Source organism: Sinocyclocheilus rhinocerous, unplaced genomic scaffold (assembly GCF_001515625.1).
Source record: "Sinocyclocheilus rhinocerous isolate Xijiao unplaced genomic scaffold, SAMN03320098_v1.1 scaffold988, whole genome shotgun sequence".
NCBI classification, from domain to species: domain Eukaryota; kingdom Metazoa; phylum Chordata; class Actinopteri; order Cypriniformes; family Cyprinidae; genus Sinocyclocheilus; species Sinocyclocheilus rhinocerous.
In genome coordinates this window covers 1,879,908-1,896,016 of record NW_015650363.1, presented here as the reverse complement: position 1 = coordinate 1,896,016, position 16,109 = coordinate 1,879,908, and the positions used below count along the sequence as shown (strand labels likewise).

General features: G+C 36.2%; 1 protein-coding gene across 2 annotated transcripts in view; it reads left to right on the top strand.

The window, feature by feature from the left end:
* LOC107711892 (growth hormone receptor-like) overlaps positions 1-13,091 on the top strand; it is a 33,311-nt gene extending 20,220 nt beyond the window's left edge. For both annotated transcript variants that reach the window (XM_016516972.1, XM_016516973.1), the window contains 8 exons: positions 7,246-7,378; positions 8,387-8,453; positions 8,640-8,739; positions 8,839-9,017; positions 10,662-10,815; positions 10,942-11,032; positions 11,344-11,413; positions 12,089-13,091. In XM_016516972.1, the coding sequence (XP_016372458.1) occupies positions 7,246-7,378; positions 8,387-8,453; positions 8,640-8,739; positions 8,839-9,017; positions 10,662-10,815; positions 10,942-11,032; positions 11,344-11,413; positions 12,089-13,012 (1,718 nt within the window). In that variant the 3' untranslated portion in view covers positions 13,013-13,091. The remainder of the gene's footprint in view (positions 1-7,245; positions 7,379-8,386; positions 8,454-8,639; positions 8,740-8,838; positions 9,018-10,661; positions 10,816-10,941; positions 11,033-11,343; positions 11,414-12,088) is intronic.
* Positions 13,092-16,109: the final 3,018 nt, after the last annotated feature.

The following is a 16,109-nucleotide window of genomic DNA, read 5'->3' as shown; positions in this document are numbered from 1 at the left end:
GCCGGACACATGGAAACCATAGACTGTATGATGGAATCACAATATGGTAAGGGGCGTAACATTTCTGTCACACGCTTGAGGTATTCAGCCAATCACAATGCACTGGATAGCTGTCCAATCAAGGTACACCTCGCTTTTCAGAACAATGAGCTTTGTAAAAATCGACGCGTTTCAGAAAGGCGGGGCATAGAGGAGCAACAATAATGTACATTATGTGGAAAATAAAGTGTTTTTTGAACCTTAAACCGCATAAACACATTGCATTACACCAAATACACAACGTAATGTTCTTTTTAGCAACGTCATATGACCCCTTTAAGAGCAGAAAATTATAGTGTTAACCTCTTGAGCGGTACGGTCCCACATGAGGGATTTTTAATTCTGTGCCCCTGGGAGTACGGTCCTACATATGGGATTTATAATGTTCAGTGACGTCACATAACTCTCAGATTCAAACTGTGCTTTCGTGCTTTGGCTGGCGCCGAGCCAGAGACAGAGGCACTCAGCGCTTGTCATATATATCACAGCTATCTATAAAGTTCACTCTATTCTTCTCCCAGTTCACCAGCCACTTACTTGCATGTATTTCGGGAGAAACTGATGAATTCACGTGCTGTAAATCTGACTGGCAAGACTCTGAACTGCGGCGTAAACAAACATAGTGGTGCCCATCTCACATTATAGATCAAGATCATTTATAAAGGTTTTTAAATGACAAAACACACTCACTTACACATATTTGACAATCTGAATATCATACAGTTGGTGACATGGTAAGCAAGTGTGTGAATATTTATGAATAAAGAAGGATAAACGAACGAAAAGCGATACATCTGTCATACAGTGTTATTGTGGCTGTGGTGTGTCACGTGACAAGCATGATGCGTCACCATGGAAACAATAAGGGCAAACGTTCTAAAAGACTCACTCTGGGGGCTCAGCTAGAATTTTAAAACTTACTTGTGAAAGGGTTAATTGAGTTTCTTTATTTCTAATAATCACCACAGATCGGCATGATGAATGGATTTTCAAGTCTCACAAGTGCTTTAACTTAGGCTATCTATTATGGTGTATTATGGTTTACCAGTAAGAATCACTTGTATGTTTGCAGTTTTGGAGCATTGAAACGGTCACCCAGATGACCCTGCAGGAATGGATCTTTCTGAGAGACTTCTTCCCTTGGGACTTTAATCAGGCATAATTTGGAAAGCACTTCCTTTGCATGGTTTCAGAGGGAAAGCCTGGCCCCATCAAATATTACCAACGCAGGCAAATCATGACTTTCTTACACTTTTGAAAAGACATAAGCCCATTTTTTAATATAATTTCTACATGTTGGGTGGCTTATCATGAAGGGTGTATTTTTTAAGCTAAGGAACAAATTTGCATAAAGGTTATTTACTCAAGAGTTGTTTGCTGCTGTACTTCTTGCTCTCTTTAAATTTAATTGATTATTTTAATTGTGTTTTGGACTAAATATTGAACCACTTTAGATGCGGTTATGCCGTGGGTCAGAGGGCTTTTCAAATTAGCTCATTAGTGACTGAGTGTGTGTGTGTGTGTGTTTGTTTGTGTGTGTGTGTGTGTGATTGGTAATTAGTTTTAAGGGACTAGGAGAATGAAGATTACATAACTGCTGCCATATTTTGTGCTCATTACTTGGCTTGTTTATTAAGCAAATTGACCCCTTGTTGCTTAGGTCAGAAAAATTATTTTAAAAAAAAAAGCTTTTTTAAAGTGTTTCTGGCAACAACGGCGATGGGAAAACTTGTTTCTACTTCACCCTTTAACTCAAAAATTTAATTGAACACCTAAAGCAACATGTTGAGCTTTTAACATAATAGTCTTTCAAATAAAAAGAGCGATCTGTGTAGCTGTTTACCCATTAACAGCCCACTGACGTAATGAATTATACAATCACAAACATCTTATTTAAATAAAGAGAAGCTTTCTGTGTTCTTTCATAATTCAGGCATCCGGAGCAAATGAAGCTAAAAGAAGCAGTAAATGGGATGTGTGAGTAAATGGGATGTGTGAGCTTCATTTATATATTTGCATATGAATGAAGACAATCATGAGCTCTGGCTGTTTGCTGTTTGTTTTTTCATTATTAAGTTCTAAATAAGTTGTAAAGCATATTGGTCCAAATGTTTCCGGAACCAATTACTGTTGAATACATTTAAAAACAACCAGCTATCTGTGGATAGTACATGGATGATAATCATAATGTTCTGTTTCTCTGTGATAAAGGCTTGGAATCCCTGTCTGGTAATGAACGCATCCATATGCTAATGGAACATAATGTTCTCATGCTGTTTTCCTCAGAAAGGCCAGGATTTTTTATTTTTTTATTTACCCACTTTGTGATGTTTCAATATTGATGATATTTTGAGGTGTCCAAGTGACCTCCTCACACTGAACACATAAAAATACAAACAGCTTTTTTTGCTTTTTTTTGAAGGAAACTGTTGGTAGATGATGTGACTCATATCACATAATTTCATAATGTTGCCTGAGATTTATACCCATGCATTCACCCAAGGACTATCAATAGGAAATATTCTTTACATGTTTTCATGTTTGTTTATATCACCACACAAACATTTATGATGTAACAGTAACTGTGGCAGCTATATGGCAGCTTTCACAGGATTCTACCTGTCAGTGGGCTGTAAACCGTAAACTGTACTATATTTACATTACCATTTAATAAGATTTAAGATGCAAGATAATAAGATTAAGATTTTTTAAATGTTTTTGAAAGAAGTCTTTTATTCTTATCAAGGCTGCATTTATTTGATCCATAATATTGTAAAAACAGTAATATTGTGAAATATTATTACAATTAAAACAAGTTTCCTATTTTAATATATAAATATTTAAATATTTAATATATAAAAATATTATGTATTCCTGTGATGGCAAAGCTGAATTTTCAGCAGTCATTACTCCAGTCCTCAGTGTCGCATGATCCTTCAGAAATCATTATGCTGATTTGCTGATTATCAATGATGAAAGCAGTTGTACTGTAAATAGAATATTTTATAATATTTGTTTTTATATTTTATCATATTTGTGGAAACATTTTTTTCCAGGATTCTTTGATGAATAGAAAGTTTAAAAGAACAGAATTTATTTGAAAAAGAAATATTTTGTAACATTATACATGTCTTTACTGTTACTTTAGATCAATTGAATGCATCCTTGCTGAATAAAAGTAATATTCCTTTGAAAATATGATCGGTTTATCATCTTTACTGTTTGTAGTTTAAGGTTCTGTGTTTGAAATGTTCGGTTTGAGTACTTAACACTCTTCAATCTGTAAGGAGTTTGTATTTAAAGGGGTCATTGACTCTTAACTTTTATAAAGAATATCTCTTTGGATTTGAGACTTTAGTCTTTGCAACTTTACAGATCTTCTTTATGCACCAAGAGCTTGTAACACTCCAAAGAGAAAGGAAAAATTGAAATCGCATCATATGACCCCTTTAATGTAAGACATAAATGATTAATTTATAAGTTCTTTCATGAAATTAACTACAGTTTTTAGAAGGTTTGTTATTTAAAAACCTTGGTGGCTAGCTATTTCTCTATTTAAATACAACTAAATGAAGCTGTGTGATTAAGGTGACATTCTGATTTAAATTAAGAGCCACTAATGTGAAGCACATCTTCTTAGTGCTTACTTTAGGCTCTTCAGTGTCAGTAGGGCACAGTGATGCTCACTTTCAAATGAGTTTCACATGGTTCCTGAATGACGCACAACTGTAACAGCATACATACAGAAGCTCACACAACCTTATGTAAGTGCTCTCATAAGTGCACATGTGTAACCGACACTGTGTGAGTTGACACATGCTATTTGACAGTCTCTTACCTCACACCGTGAGGATCACAGTATGAGGATCGTGTGATGTCACTGTGATCATCGCATGATCTCACGTGTTGACTGGGTAGCTTCGTGAAGTACGCACTTTCTTGTGATTCTGCTTTGTCGTCTTGCTGGAAAAGATGGTGCGTCTGCTCAGCAGCTCATAACCCTGAGCCAATCAAGACATTTGCTGGACAGCCAGTGATAAAGGTGCTTTTTCAAGCAATCCATCAAGATGGTTTAATTGCTGAAATGTGGCCTATTTATTCAAAAGTTTGCAGCTTGCTGAAGTGGAAAACATTTGTCCTGGCTTTCTGTCTGGGCTGGTATCCTAGTTACCGATGGTCTGTCTTTGCGGGAAGCTGAGTAAACATCATGTTTTTCATTCATGGGAAACCTTCACCCACACAAGCTGTAGCTTTATTTAAGTTTCCAAACAGGAGGTGTGTGCATAAGCAACTGCATGTTAATTTATTATTTATAAGTATCTGAAATGGAGTGGAGAAAAAAATGAACAGAATCACATGAAGCATTTTGGCTTCAAGTCTTGCAAAATCAGTGTTAACGTTCTGACTGGAAAAAAATGTGATTTATTTGGTGCATTTCATGCTGGAACAAGTGTATAAATATCCATACTGAATTTCATTAATGATTTGTAACATCTCTTGAGTAGGAATCGTTGGTCCAAAAATATTTACACCTGCACAACCACATACTCAGATTAGTATTCCACAACTCTGCCAAACATCTCATTGATAGATGAGCTCTTTTTTGCGCATGTACTTTGGCTCCAAAGTTTCAACTCATAGTTCCAACATCATGTGCAAAAACTGCATAACTCACATTATTAACAAAAAAAAAGTGGTGAAATATCCCACAAAAAATTTGCATTCTCTGCTTATTGCGAATATAATGGGAGATTGTTTTGTAACAAAGGAAGAAAAAATAATATGTTTTTAAATTGAAATATTCTGTTTTTGCACGAGAGCAGCTGGTTTTATACTTTGTAGTTCTCATCCAAAGTGTAGCCAAAGCACATTGGTAATTTTTCCACTTGTACCACATTTGTCTTGATATACAAAGTTTCCTAAACTGACATCTAACACAGTTGAAACTGGTCCCAAAGTTTAAATTTGGCCTTTTTACAGCTGCTTTTGCAACATTTTTTGAGAGCAAATTGTGTGTGCTCGAAGACCGTTGTGCTGTTTTTTTTTTTTTTTTTGCCCCCTTTCCAGCACCAAACCAAATATTGACCAGGAACAATTTAGTGGTGATAATGTCCCTATCTGTTCTGTCCCCATCCTTTCCGCAGTGGCCCACAAATCATTTGTTCATCTCGGACCTAATCGCTTCCATAGCAAGCTCTTTTATTGCACATGCCGGAATTTTGAGGGGGAGGGAGTAGCAATAACAAGTTTTAGGAGTCAGAAACGGGGAGAGAGGGGGAGAGAGAGCATTAGACACTGAGAAGATCCAGAATAACGCTTTAGTGTTAATTAGTGATTGTTTACGCAGCTTTATGTCGTTTTCATATGCTGTTATTTTTTTTTTATCCGTGGTACAAGAACATTATGGAAACATTTCATGCAGTTCTTTTCCATACAACAACAGTTTTATGTGCCATTTTGAGATTTGAGAGCTGCTGCATTTTTAGTAAATGTGACCCTGGACCACAAAACCAGTCATAAGGGTCAATTTTTCGAAATTGAGATTTATACATCATCTGAAATTTGAATAAATAAGCTTTCCATTGATGTATGGTTTGTTAGGATAGGACAATATTTGGCTGAGATACAACTATTTGAAAATCTGGAATCTGGGGGTGCAAAAAAAAATCTAAATATTGAGAAAATCATCTTTAAAGTTGTCCAAATGAAGTTCTTAGCAATGCATATTACTAATCAAAAATGAAGTTTTAATATATTTACGGTAGGAAATTTACAAAATATCTTCATGGAACATGATCTTTACTTAATATCCTAATGTTTTGATATATTTACAGTAGGAAATTTACAAAATATCTTTATGGAACATGATCTTTACTTAATATCCTAATGATTTTTGGCATAAAAGAAAAATCAATAATTTTGACCCATACAATGTATTTTTGGCTATTGCCACAAATATACCCAAGCGACTTAAGACTGGTTTTGTGGTCCAGGGTCACAAATGAGATTTGTAATAAATGAGGACTTAGAATGGCTGAAAGATGTTATAATAAATTATTTTTCTTTAATTGGCTAATATAAAAATTCAGTACAATTCAAATAAATTGAATCTGTATAAATGAAAAATAAAACACTAAAAACTAAAATCAGTCATTGTAAATGCTACTGGTGAATTTAGGTATATACTTGTAATGATATACATTATTATAAGTATAAAAATAGATATTCATTCTGAGATTTGCTAAAGATTCGATTTAACGATGTTATTGAATTATTAGTGTTTTTCAAGATTAACTTTAAGTGAGCATTAGATGATGGCAAATATAATCTAAATGTAAAAATAGGAAGTATTTGTATGCACAATTAAATATCCAATAATTCTGAATTTCTTTGTTATCTATAACCATAATCGTACCAATGTATTGTGCATTATACGTATATTGTGGTTTTTGTCCCTTTTGGAACTTGACAGTCTGTCAAGTTGTTTTAGAAGAACTATGTACTGATATTTAACATTCTAAAGTGATTTTAAAATAGCTTTGAACTCACACACTTGAGCCACTGGAAATCCCTTCCCCACACGATCAGTCCTGACCAGCATCACTGTGGGTGCAGTTTTGTAGCTCAGCAGCTGTGGGACAGAAGAAATACATCTTGTTGTCACTAGATGCGGGCTGGATGAAGAAGAATGGGGAAAAATGGGTGTGAGGGGGATCCTCAGCAGAAACGTTTCTTCAAAGTAAATTAGATTTTTTTTAACGGCCCTCTCCATCCCCAGAGCCGCTATTAATTTAACCTAGATTTACTCTTACTGTTACAATTTAGAAAGGGATCAACTAGAAACACTGTCATAGAAAATCTTGATACCTTTAGCGGATTTCTTGCCATGTGCAAGCTCTGCTGATTTATACTGCATTTAGGAAAGGAGTGAAGAAATAGAGGATGAGAAAATCAATTGCACCCTCCAAGCCTTATTTATGGCTGCGCAAAAGCAGAGGACAGAGAGGACTGCTGGTAAACTTGGCACCAGAGGAGCTCAACTGCAGAGGACAGAGCTGACAATGTGCCAAAAGATAACATACATACAGTATATAAAAAGAATAATTGATGTATTTGTTTGTTATTTAAATAATAATATATACCTGCTTTTCATACTGTTTATTCATGTTATAACCCATTCATTTTTCTCTTCCCTTCCTGATTCAGATCCAAGCAGAGGACCTCATTTTACGGGCTGCCGCTCCAGAGAGCAGGAGACCTTCCGTTGTTGGTGGAGCGCTGGGACCTTCCAGAACCTCACCGAGCCTGGAGCCCTCAGGGTCTTCTACCAGACTAAAAAGTAAGGGACAAACACTGAAAGACACCAACTACTTTAAGGTTTCAAAAAGACAGGTTGGAGGAGGATACATTTCATTTAATAAACAAAAGCCATCCCTCCTGCCAAGATGCAGACCTTGTAGTGTCACATGTGCAGATAAAGGGAAGGCAAAATGAAGAGATTAAAGTTACACAGGAGCATGAGAAGACACATAGTTTAAACATTGTGATTAATGAATTAAACGTATTACATTCTTAAACAGGATCCAGGGTATCGAAGATGACAAATCAGTCAATTTTTTAAAATAATATGATAATAATAAAAAAAAAGATATAATATATTTTAAAACTTTATACTTACCTACCAGTCAAAAATGTGGAATCATGAAGAGTTTTTAATATTTTTGAAAGAAGTTTGTTTTGCTCAAGAAACATTTTTTTATTTTATCTATGTTGAAAACATTGTTTCTTGAGCAGCAAATCAGCATATTAGAATGATTTCTGAAGACTGGCGTAATGGCTGCAGTTTAAAATACTGTATATCAAAAAAGAAAACAGTTCTTTAAAATTGTCAAGTTCTTCACAATAGTATTATTTTTACTGTATTTTTGACCAAATAAATGCAGCCTATATTGATAAATGTTCATAATTTTTTATTAAATTGTGTGTCATTTAGTGGACCATGAACATTTTAAGTTAAAATATTATATTAATTTATAATAATTATCTCGTGGTGTAAAACAAATGAATTGCTAAAAGTACAACTATTGACTTTAATTGACTTTTAATTACTTTTTAATTGAGGTCATAAAAATGGCATGCATAATAATTATAAAATAATGATCAAATGCTGTTTAAAATGGTTTTAGATAGAGTATAGCATGTTTCACCGGATTGTATGATTTAATGTTTTCGTCTTCATTTATAAGTATTTCAAGTCAACTGCCCAAATATTTACTAATAAATCCATGTAGTGCAATGTACTGAGGTGTTTTGTTTCATATTGTTTTCTTTATTGACTGGCATCTAGTGCCCTTTCTGAGTGGCAGGAGTGTCCAGACTACACGCGTACTGTGGAAAACGAGTGTTACTTCAACATCGTCTTCATTTATAAGTATTTCAAGTCAACTGCCCAAATATTTACTAATAAATCCATGTAGTGCAATGTACTGAGGTGTTTTGTTTCATATTGTTTTCTTTATTGACTGGCATCTAGTGCCCTTTCTGAGTGGCAGGAGTGTCCAGACTACATGCGTACTGTGGAAAACGAGTGTTACTTCAACAAGTCCTACACACACATCTGGACCTCGTACTGCATCCAGCTGCGCTCAGTTCCTCAGAACATAACCTATGATGAGGCCTGCTTTACACTGGAGAACATAGGTGAGTTAATAGCTATGAAACTGCTCCGTGAAGGATAGGAAACGGTTACAGAAAGATCAATGTTGGAGGCCTGACTTAAAATGTTTTGTGACTTTCCAGTGCATCCTGACCCACCAATTGGGCTGAACTGGACTCTACTGAATGTGAGTCGCTCAGGGTTGCACTTTGACGTCCTTGTGCGCTGGGCTCCCCCTCCATCAGCAGATGTGCAAATGGGCTGGATGAGCCTGGTGTACCAGCTTCATTACCGGGTCAGGAATGCCTCCCACTGGGAGATGGTATGTTGTTAGCACCTCATACTGGAGAAGAATAAAGGAAGGATGGTTTATGAAAGGTTTAGCATAACCTTGATAAAAAAAAGTGTTACATTAATTTTCAATAATTCAGCTGTCATTAGTCTATAAACTCTAATTATATAACATTTACCACATTACCACATTTTCATCCCTAAAACTGTTTGTAGGCAATTATTAAAGTAACACTATTGTGTGTGGGAGAGACTCATTTTGATTATAAGCCATAAACATGTTCTCACTTTAAAGATGATGTAGAAAAGTGATATATATATAACTAAAATGTGGTCAACAAACTTGGGGCTATTTATTTATTTACTTATATATTTGTTGTTAAGAGCAACTCTCAATGTCTCAATGTCAAAGCAAGCATGAATGTGCAAATGCTGCCTAAATAATATATTCATATTAACCTTGGTTACACTTTATTTTACTGTATCCTTGTTAAAGTGTAATTATACATTTAAGTACTGCGTAATATTAATTAACTACATGTACTTACTATATGGTTAGGGTTAGGATGAGGGTTTGGTTTAGGGTTAGATGCATGTAATTATGCATAATTTATTGTTATTAGTAACATGTAACATGTAAAAAGGGCACCGTAAAATAAAGTGTTACCTTAACCTTTAACATTTTTATCAGTCAATGAGGATTAAATATTCAGCAGTGCTGTGGCATAAAATAATGTAAACCTAGAGAATCCATCTTTAAAAGTAAGTCTGTGGAGTTCATCAGACCATCACAGAACATTCTGAGGCTGTTTTGATCTTCCTGTCTCGATGAACTCCCAGGCATTGCAGTGGAGGAAATTGGCTATCCCACCCTATTTATTGTATTCTGAGAAATACAAGTTTGTGTTGGAGACACATTATAAGCTAGTATTCATCTACTCTTTCTAAAAGGGTCACCACTGGTCCAGAGCAGTCATATATGTTCTGTAATTCAGGCTTGGTTCTGGGAGATCTTTGCATCTGGCAGGATCTTCAGGAGCTCTTTCGGTTTACACTCCCCAACAGCCATGTTCCCCCAGCCTGCCCAGCGGTCCTGCCCAGACTGAGCAGACACACGAAAAACCACATTGAGCCACATGTTAAATCACTGCCGTATGTTGGCAGGCCTGAACAGATCAGAGGGGAATGATTCACTGGTATAGTTATTCCCATAGGCCCTCTTCTGAGGTCACATATAAGTACATTCGCTTTTTGGTGTCCTCAAGAGCGTTTTAGTTATAAACTTTAAGGATTATTTTTAGTGAGGTTCTTGACAGTTATTCTCTTTGTGGGTCAAAATGTGGTGCTAAAGCCAGATTAGTACAAAAGTGCAAAGAAAAACAAATAAATAATATTGCTGAGAAAAGCCCCTCAAATGAAGATAAGTCATTCTGTTATTTCCATATCATTGGCCTACAGTCCACTGTAATCCATTTTGCAATTTGTCGACTAAATTAACATTAAATCTGTTTACCATTTCAACACATTAAACTGACAGCCCTGAGAAAACGTACAGATCTTTTCACATACCCATTTGTCTCTCTGAGTAAATGTAATGGCTCACAAATGCTAGTTTATTGCTCAATTCCTTGGTTTGTTCTTTTCTTATTTACTTTTTCATCCTTTCTTATTGCAGCTGGACCTGGAGAGTGGCACACAGCAGTCAATCTACGGTTTGCATACTGACAAAGAGTATGAAGTCCGGGTGCGCTGCAAGATGCCAGCCTTTGACAACTTTGGTGAATTCAGTAACAGCATCATTGTGCATGTGGCACGGATACCAAGCAAAGGTTAGTTGACGCCAAGAACTTGACTTGTTGTTTGCACAAAGTGAAAGCAGCTGTGCAGGTGAACCATCATGAATCAGATAAGCAAACTTGCTCCAGGGTAAGAAAAGAAAATTTTTCTTTGCACAGAATCAACGTTCCCGACGACGTTGGTGTTCATTTTTGGAGTGATCGGAGTGGTGATTCTTCTTGTCCTCCTCATCTTCTCTCAGCAGCAGAGGTGAGATAACTATTTTTAAAAACCTATATGGTGTATCTCACAGATATGGTCATGTTTCAACCCAAAATCAAAAGAAAGAAATGTTAGAAATTAGGTTAAAAATTAGATTATACACAATGCAAATGAAGCCCGCTTTTTTAAACCATCAAGATTTAAAATGAAGATTTAAGAATTTTTTTGTAATTAGTTTTGCTAAGCTGTTAAGATAAAAGCAGGGAATTGCTCTGTCTACAGAACCCCAGGAGCAACACACAATAACAAATGCATATAATGGTTTTCATTTACAATATTTTGCTAATTTGTTTCCATAGGTTGATGGTGATATTTTTACCACCTATTCCTGCACCTAAAATTAAAGGCATCGACCCAGAGCTGCTGAAGGTAATTTTGCATTAAACATGTACAATTTTACATGAACATGTACCTGATCATTTTGTTAATCTTTTAATACTAATTATATTTGTCTTGTTTTTGCAACTGCAAGTCATTATAATAATGTGTAATACAGAATGTATAGCATGGAAAATGTATTACCTAGTGCGTTTTTGATTTAAGAATTAGTCAGAAATTACTACAGCAATTGTCAGCAAAACAATGATGTGACTACATGAATAAGTATATTAGGCAGAGTGTTACATAATAATTATTTAAATTGTTGCATTATAAAATTAGACTGAAAAGATTGAGCCTCTGTGCAAACCTAGCATGAGTTGCAAAATGGCATGAATCACTGCAAAACTTGATTGTTTCGAAAAGGTCATAATTGTTGACATGTTGTGGGTGTTCCCCCGTAATTATTAAAACCTCCAGAAAGCTCAGGGACTTGTTAATTAAACAACCCTCATACTCCATTTTTAGAGCATAATGTAAGCATTAAGCAATTAAACCCCATGAGCAATCGAGAACAAACACACCTATGCCCACATAGAAATGTAATGTTTTTGATGCATGATGATTGATCTTGAATTTTTGTTCCTATCATAGTTTTATTTTATTGCATATAGGACTTGTTTTTTAGGTCATAATAACACCATATAAATGTTCCTTAACTGACAGAATGGAAAGCTTGGCCAGCTCAATTCTTTGCTGAGCAGTCAGGATATGTACAAGCCAGACTTCTACCATGAGGATCCATGGGTGGAGTTCATCCAGCTGGACCTTGATGACCCTGCAGAGAAGAATGAGAGTTCTGATACACAACATCTGCTGGGCTTGAAGAGCTCAGGCTCTTCTCACTTCCTTAATTTCAAAAGCGACAACGATTCAGGTCGTGCTAGCTGCTACGACCCAGAAATCCCAAATCCCGAGGACTTGGCTTCCCTTCTGCCTGGCCATTCTGGACGAGGAGATAACCACCCTCTGGTTTCCAGAAGCAGCTCATCCATCCCTGATCTTGGCGTCCAGCAGACATCAGAAGTGGAGGAGACACCCATTCAAACGCAACCCGCTGTGCCCAGCTGGGTAAACATGGACTTTTATGCCCAAGTAAGTGATTTCACACCAGCAGGAGGAGTGGTGCTTTCACCTGGACAACTGAACAGCTCTCCGGAGAAAAAGAAGGAAGAAGAGAATGAGAAGAATATACAATTCCAGTTGCTTTCCGATGGAGCCTACACCTCAGAGAACACAGCCAGGCTGCTTTCTGCCGACGTGCCACCCAGCCCTGGTCCTGACCAGGGGTACCAAGCATTCCCAACCCAAGCCGTTGAGTGGAACCCCTGGAATGGCGAGTACCTAGTGTCCGCCAGTGATTCCCAGACACCGTGCCTGGTTCCTGAAGCTCCTCCAGCCCCCATACTGCCACCAGTATCAGACTATACTGTAGTGCAGGAAGTGGACGCCCAGCACAGCCTCCTCCTGAATCCTCCTTCCTCACAGCCCGCGATATGCCCTCACAGCCCAAACAAACATCTCCCTGCAATGCCAACCATGCCCATGGGGTACCTCACCCCAGACCTTCTGGGAAACCTGACCCCATGAAGGGACTAAAAAGCACAAAGTTCATGGTCTTGTTGTACCTTCTCGCTGCTGGAAACCAAAGTTGCATGAATCGTGTGACACGTGATGGAAATGCCATTTTGTTTGGGAATTCTGCACATGAATTTTTCTCTGCTGTACGCGATAAAATGGAAGAAGCTGAAATGTTTCTTTTCTGTCAGCTGTTGCAGTAGTGCTACGCTAGCTCACCGAGAGATTTTAAATGTGCTTTCGATTTACAATCAGAAACAGCTGGTTACATGCAACAACAAAAAAATCACTACAGATATATGCTCGATGGCTGTGTCTGAGAACCATTTTGAAAATGTGTTTATCTTATTACAAAGATGCAGATCTAGAGCTACTGTGGCACTGGGATGAAGAGTTGACAAAATGAATTCAAACACATCTTTATACAAAATTGTTTACACACAGGTGGAAGACGAATCACTTTATTCTGATTACATCAACCCAGATTTGCTCATATATGGTATATTAAATATATTCCATTGCATCCTATCAAGGTTCCTGAATTATTTAGTTTTGTGGACGAGTCAATATTTTTTCTCAAATCTCCACACAGCCTTGATCTTAAGGGAACCTGCTTCCCCAGATTTATGGGAGCCATTCGGAGCACTGCATCCTTTCTGCACATTTTATCTTCTGCCATAGCCAGAAGGATAAACTCAGCAAATTAACTTTTTCAATATGCTACAACACTAAAAATGGGGTTGTGGCGCAGCTGTGTATTTTAGCATCACTATATATGACTGTAATATTTGAGATCATTACTAGAAAATGTTGAGACAAGTTTTTGTAATGATATTAGCCCACTGAACAAGGTGTTACCTTGTTCAAAAAGTGAAAAATGATTTTTATTTGTATTAATGTATCCAGGGGACATGTCAAAAACAAAGTGCTTGTAGAGACTTTGCTGTGCAATGCAGACTGTATGGCAAGTTTTCTTATATGTTATCTTTGTACATGTAGCGGTTTTATATTGATGAAGACACTATAAATGTATACATGCATTTTCAATGGGAGTTACACTACAGAATAGCTGGGAAAGATGTGCCAATTTTTGGACTCGTTTAATTAGACAAAGACTTGCCATTAAATAAGGCTACAATTCTTGCCTGGACAATTAATTCAGTGATGTCCTCTAGAAACAGCATATTCTTGTGCACCATGGCCTCTACACGGGGACAAAAGCTGCTTTTAACTAGAGCTATTTAATGAAATCATGCATTATAATAGAAGAAATAATAACTGGAGAATCTTTTTTTATTTACAACCATAGACTGTTAAGATTTGTCAAGCCACATATTGGAAACCCAGTTGGTGAATTTCTATGCTCTTGATAAGTTTGTACAGAAAAAGTATTGCTTGTTAAGTTGTATACAGTAGATGAGCTTATATTGAGCACTTTGTGACTCTTAAATATTCTCTGTTTTTAGAGAAACACAGTGGAGGTATATGATGGTGAAGAAGGAGCCTTTGGTTTACAGCTTAATTGGTCCCGGGTTTGCCTATGATGCTTGAATACTGGGTCCTAACTTGTTTTAGGTGTCTGTTGTAGTTACAGTGCCTTCCAAAAGTGTTTGATTTTATTCTGATTTTGAGTTAAATGTATTTGTGCCCCAACCTTTTACAAGTATACTAAAGGTATTCAGACAGTCTCACAAACCATTTCTTGCTCAATGAATTGCTCTTAATTCTTAATATTGCATATGCCAACAGTAGCTAAAGAAATAGTTCAACCAAAAATGACAATTTTGTCTATTTTAAACATTCTTCATGCACATTTTAGTCTCATCGTTTACAAAGACAGTGAACCACGATTTTGAAAAAGTCATCAATACGACTGCTGCTCTATATTCTCAGTCATTTGAAAGCTTTGTGTAATGAACAAATTAAAATTGAAGCTGTTATTCTGTGATAATCTTCAGCTCCATTAGACTGGGTCATAAAATCAGTGAGTTGAATGATTCAGGAATGACTTTAGTCCAATTTGTAAATCTAATCAAATCCTATTTTGTTTACTGAAACAGACTCACAAGAACAATTTGTTCACTTATCCAGTCTTTGAGTTCAACTCACCGACTTACTGATTTGGTCTCTTCAGTTCTTGAGATCCGGACACTTGTAGCAGGACGCATACGATTACTTTTGTTGTCATTTTCGGAGCTTGATCAACCTAGTCACTATGAACCGATATAGTATAGGAAATAGCAATGAGAAAATTTACCAGAAGTTCCCTTTTTGTGTTCCATGAAAGAAAAAAATGAATAAATAACAGCATACAGGTTAAGAACAACATGAGTGAGTAAATAATGACAGAATATTCAGTTTTGAATGAACTGATCTTCATGTAATTTGCTATTTACAGACATCACAGAACTAGGCTGATCTTTCGCTGCTGATGTTCTGCCAGATCTGTACAGATGCCATGAGTAGAACCTGCTTGTAGTGCAGCCTTTGTGGCCAGTTTTTTCCCTTAGTATGTGAAAGGTCTAAAATGTGCTGTTACTTTCAACCTGCACGTAGTTTAACATTTCTTTAGGTTCCTGCTAGTCCACACGTAAATTCTGGAGTTATTTTATCATCTCATATCCAGTTTTGTTTAAATACAAAACATCTTTAAATTGCTTTTGGAAGGCAGTGTATGTGCTTTCATAACTCAGGCAAAGTTAAAAACAAATCTATTGTTTGATTTAATAATTTATTTAGTACAATTTGAGTGTTTCGTTGTACCGCAGTAGAACGAAGTGCCATAATTATGATGCTAAGCCTTTGTTTATTGTGCGAACACACAGATACACCTAAGACAAATGGGACCAAAAACTGTTGAACAATGAGCCAGAGGGGAGGCTCACTTGATGCTGAAACTCATACTAGAGACATATGTAGTATAGATATTGGTGTAGAGAAAAAATGGTACAGAAGAAAGTATTTAGCTTTTTCTTATTTTGAACTTGAGCTGGAGAAAAAAAAAAAGTTAAAATATTTACTTTTATATTATGACATGCAGAAATATAAAGTATTTTATATAATATATTATATACAATATGTATAATATATATATATATATATATATATA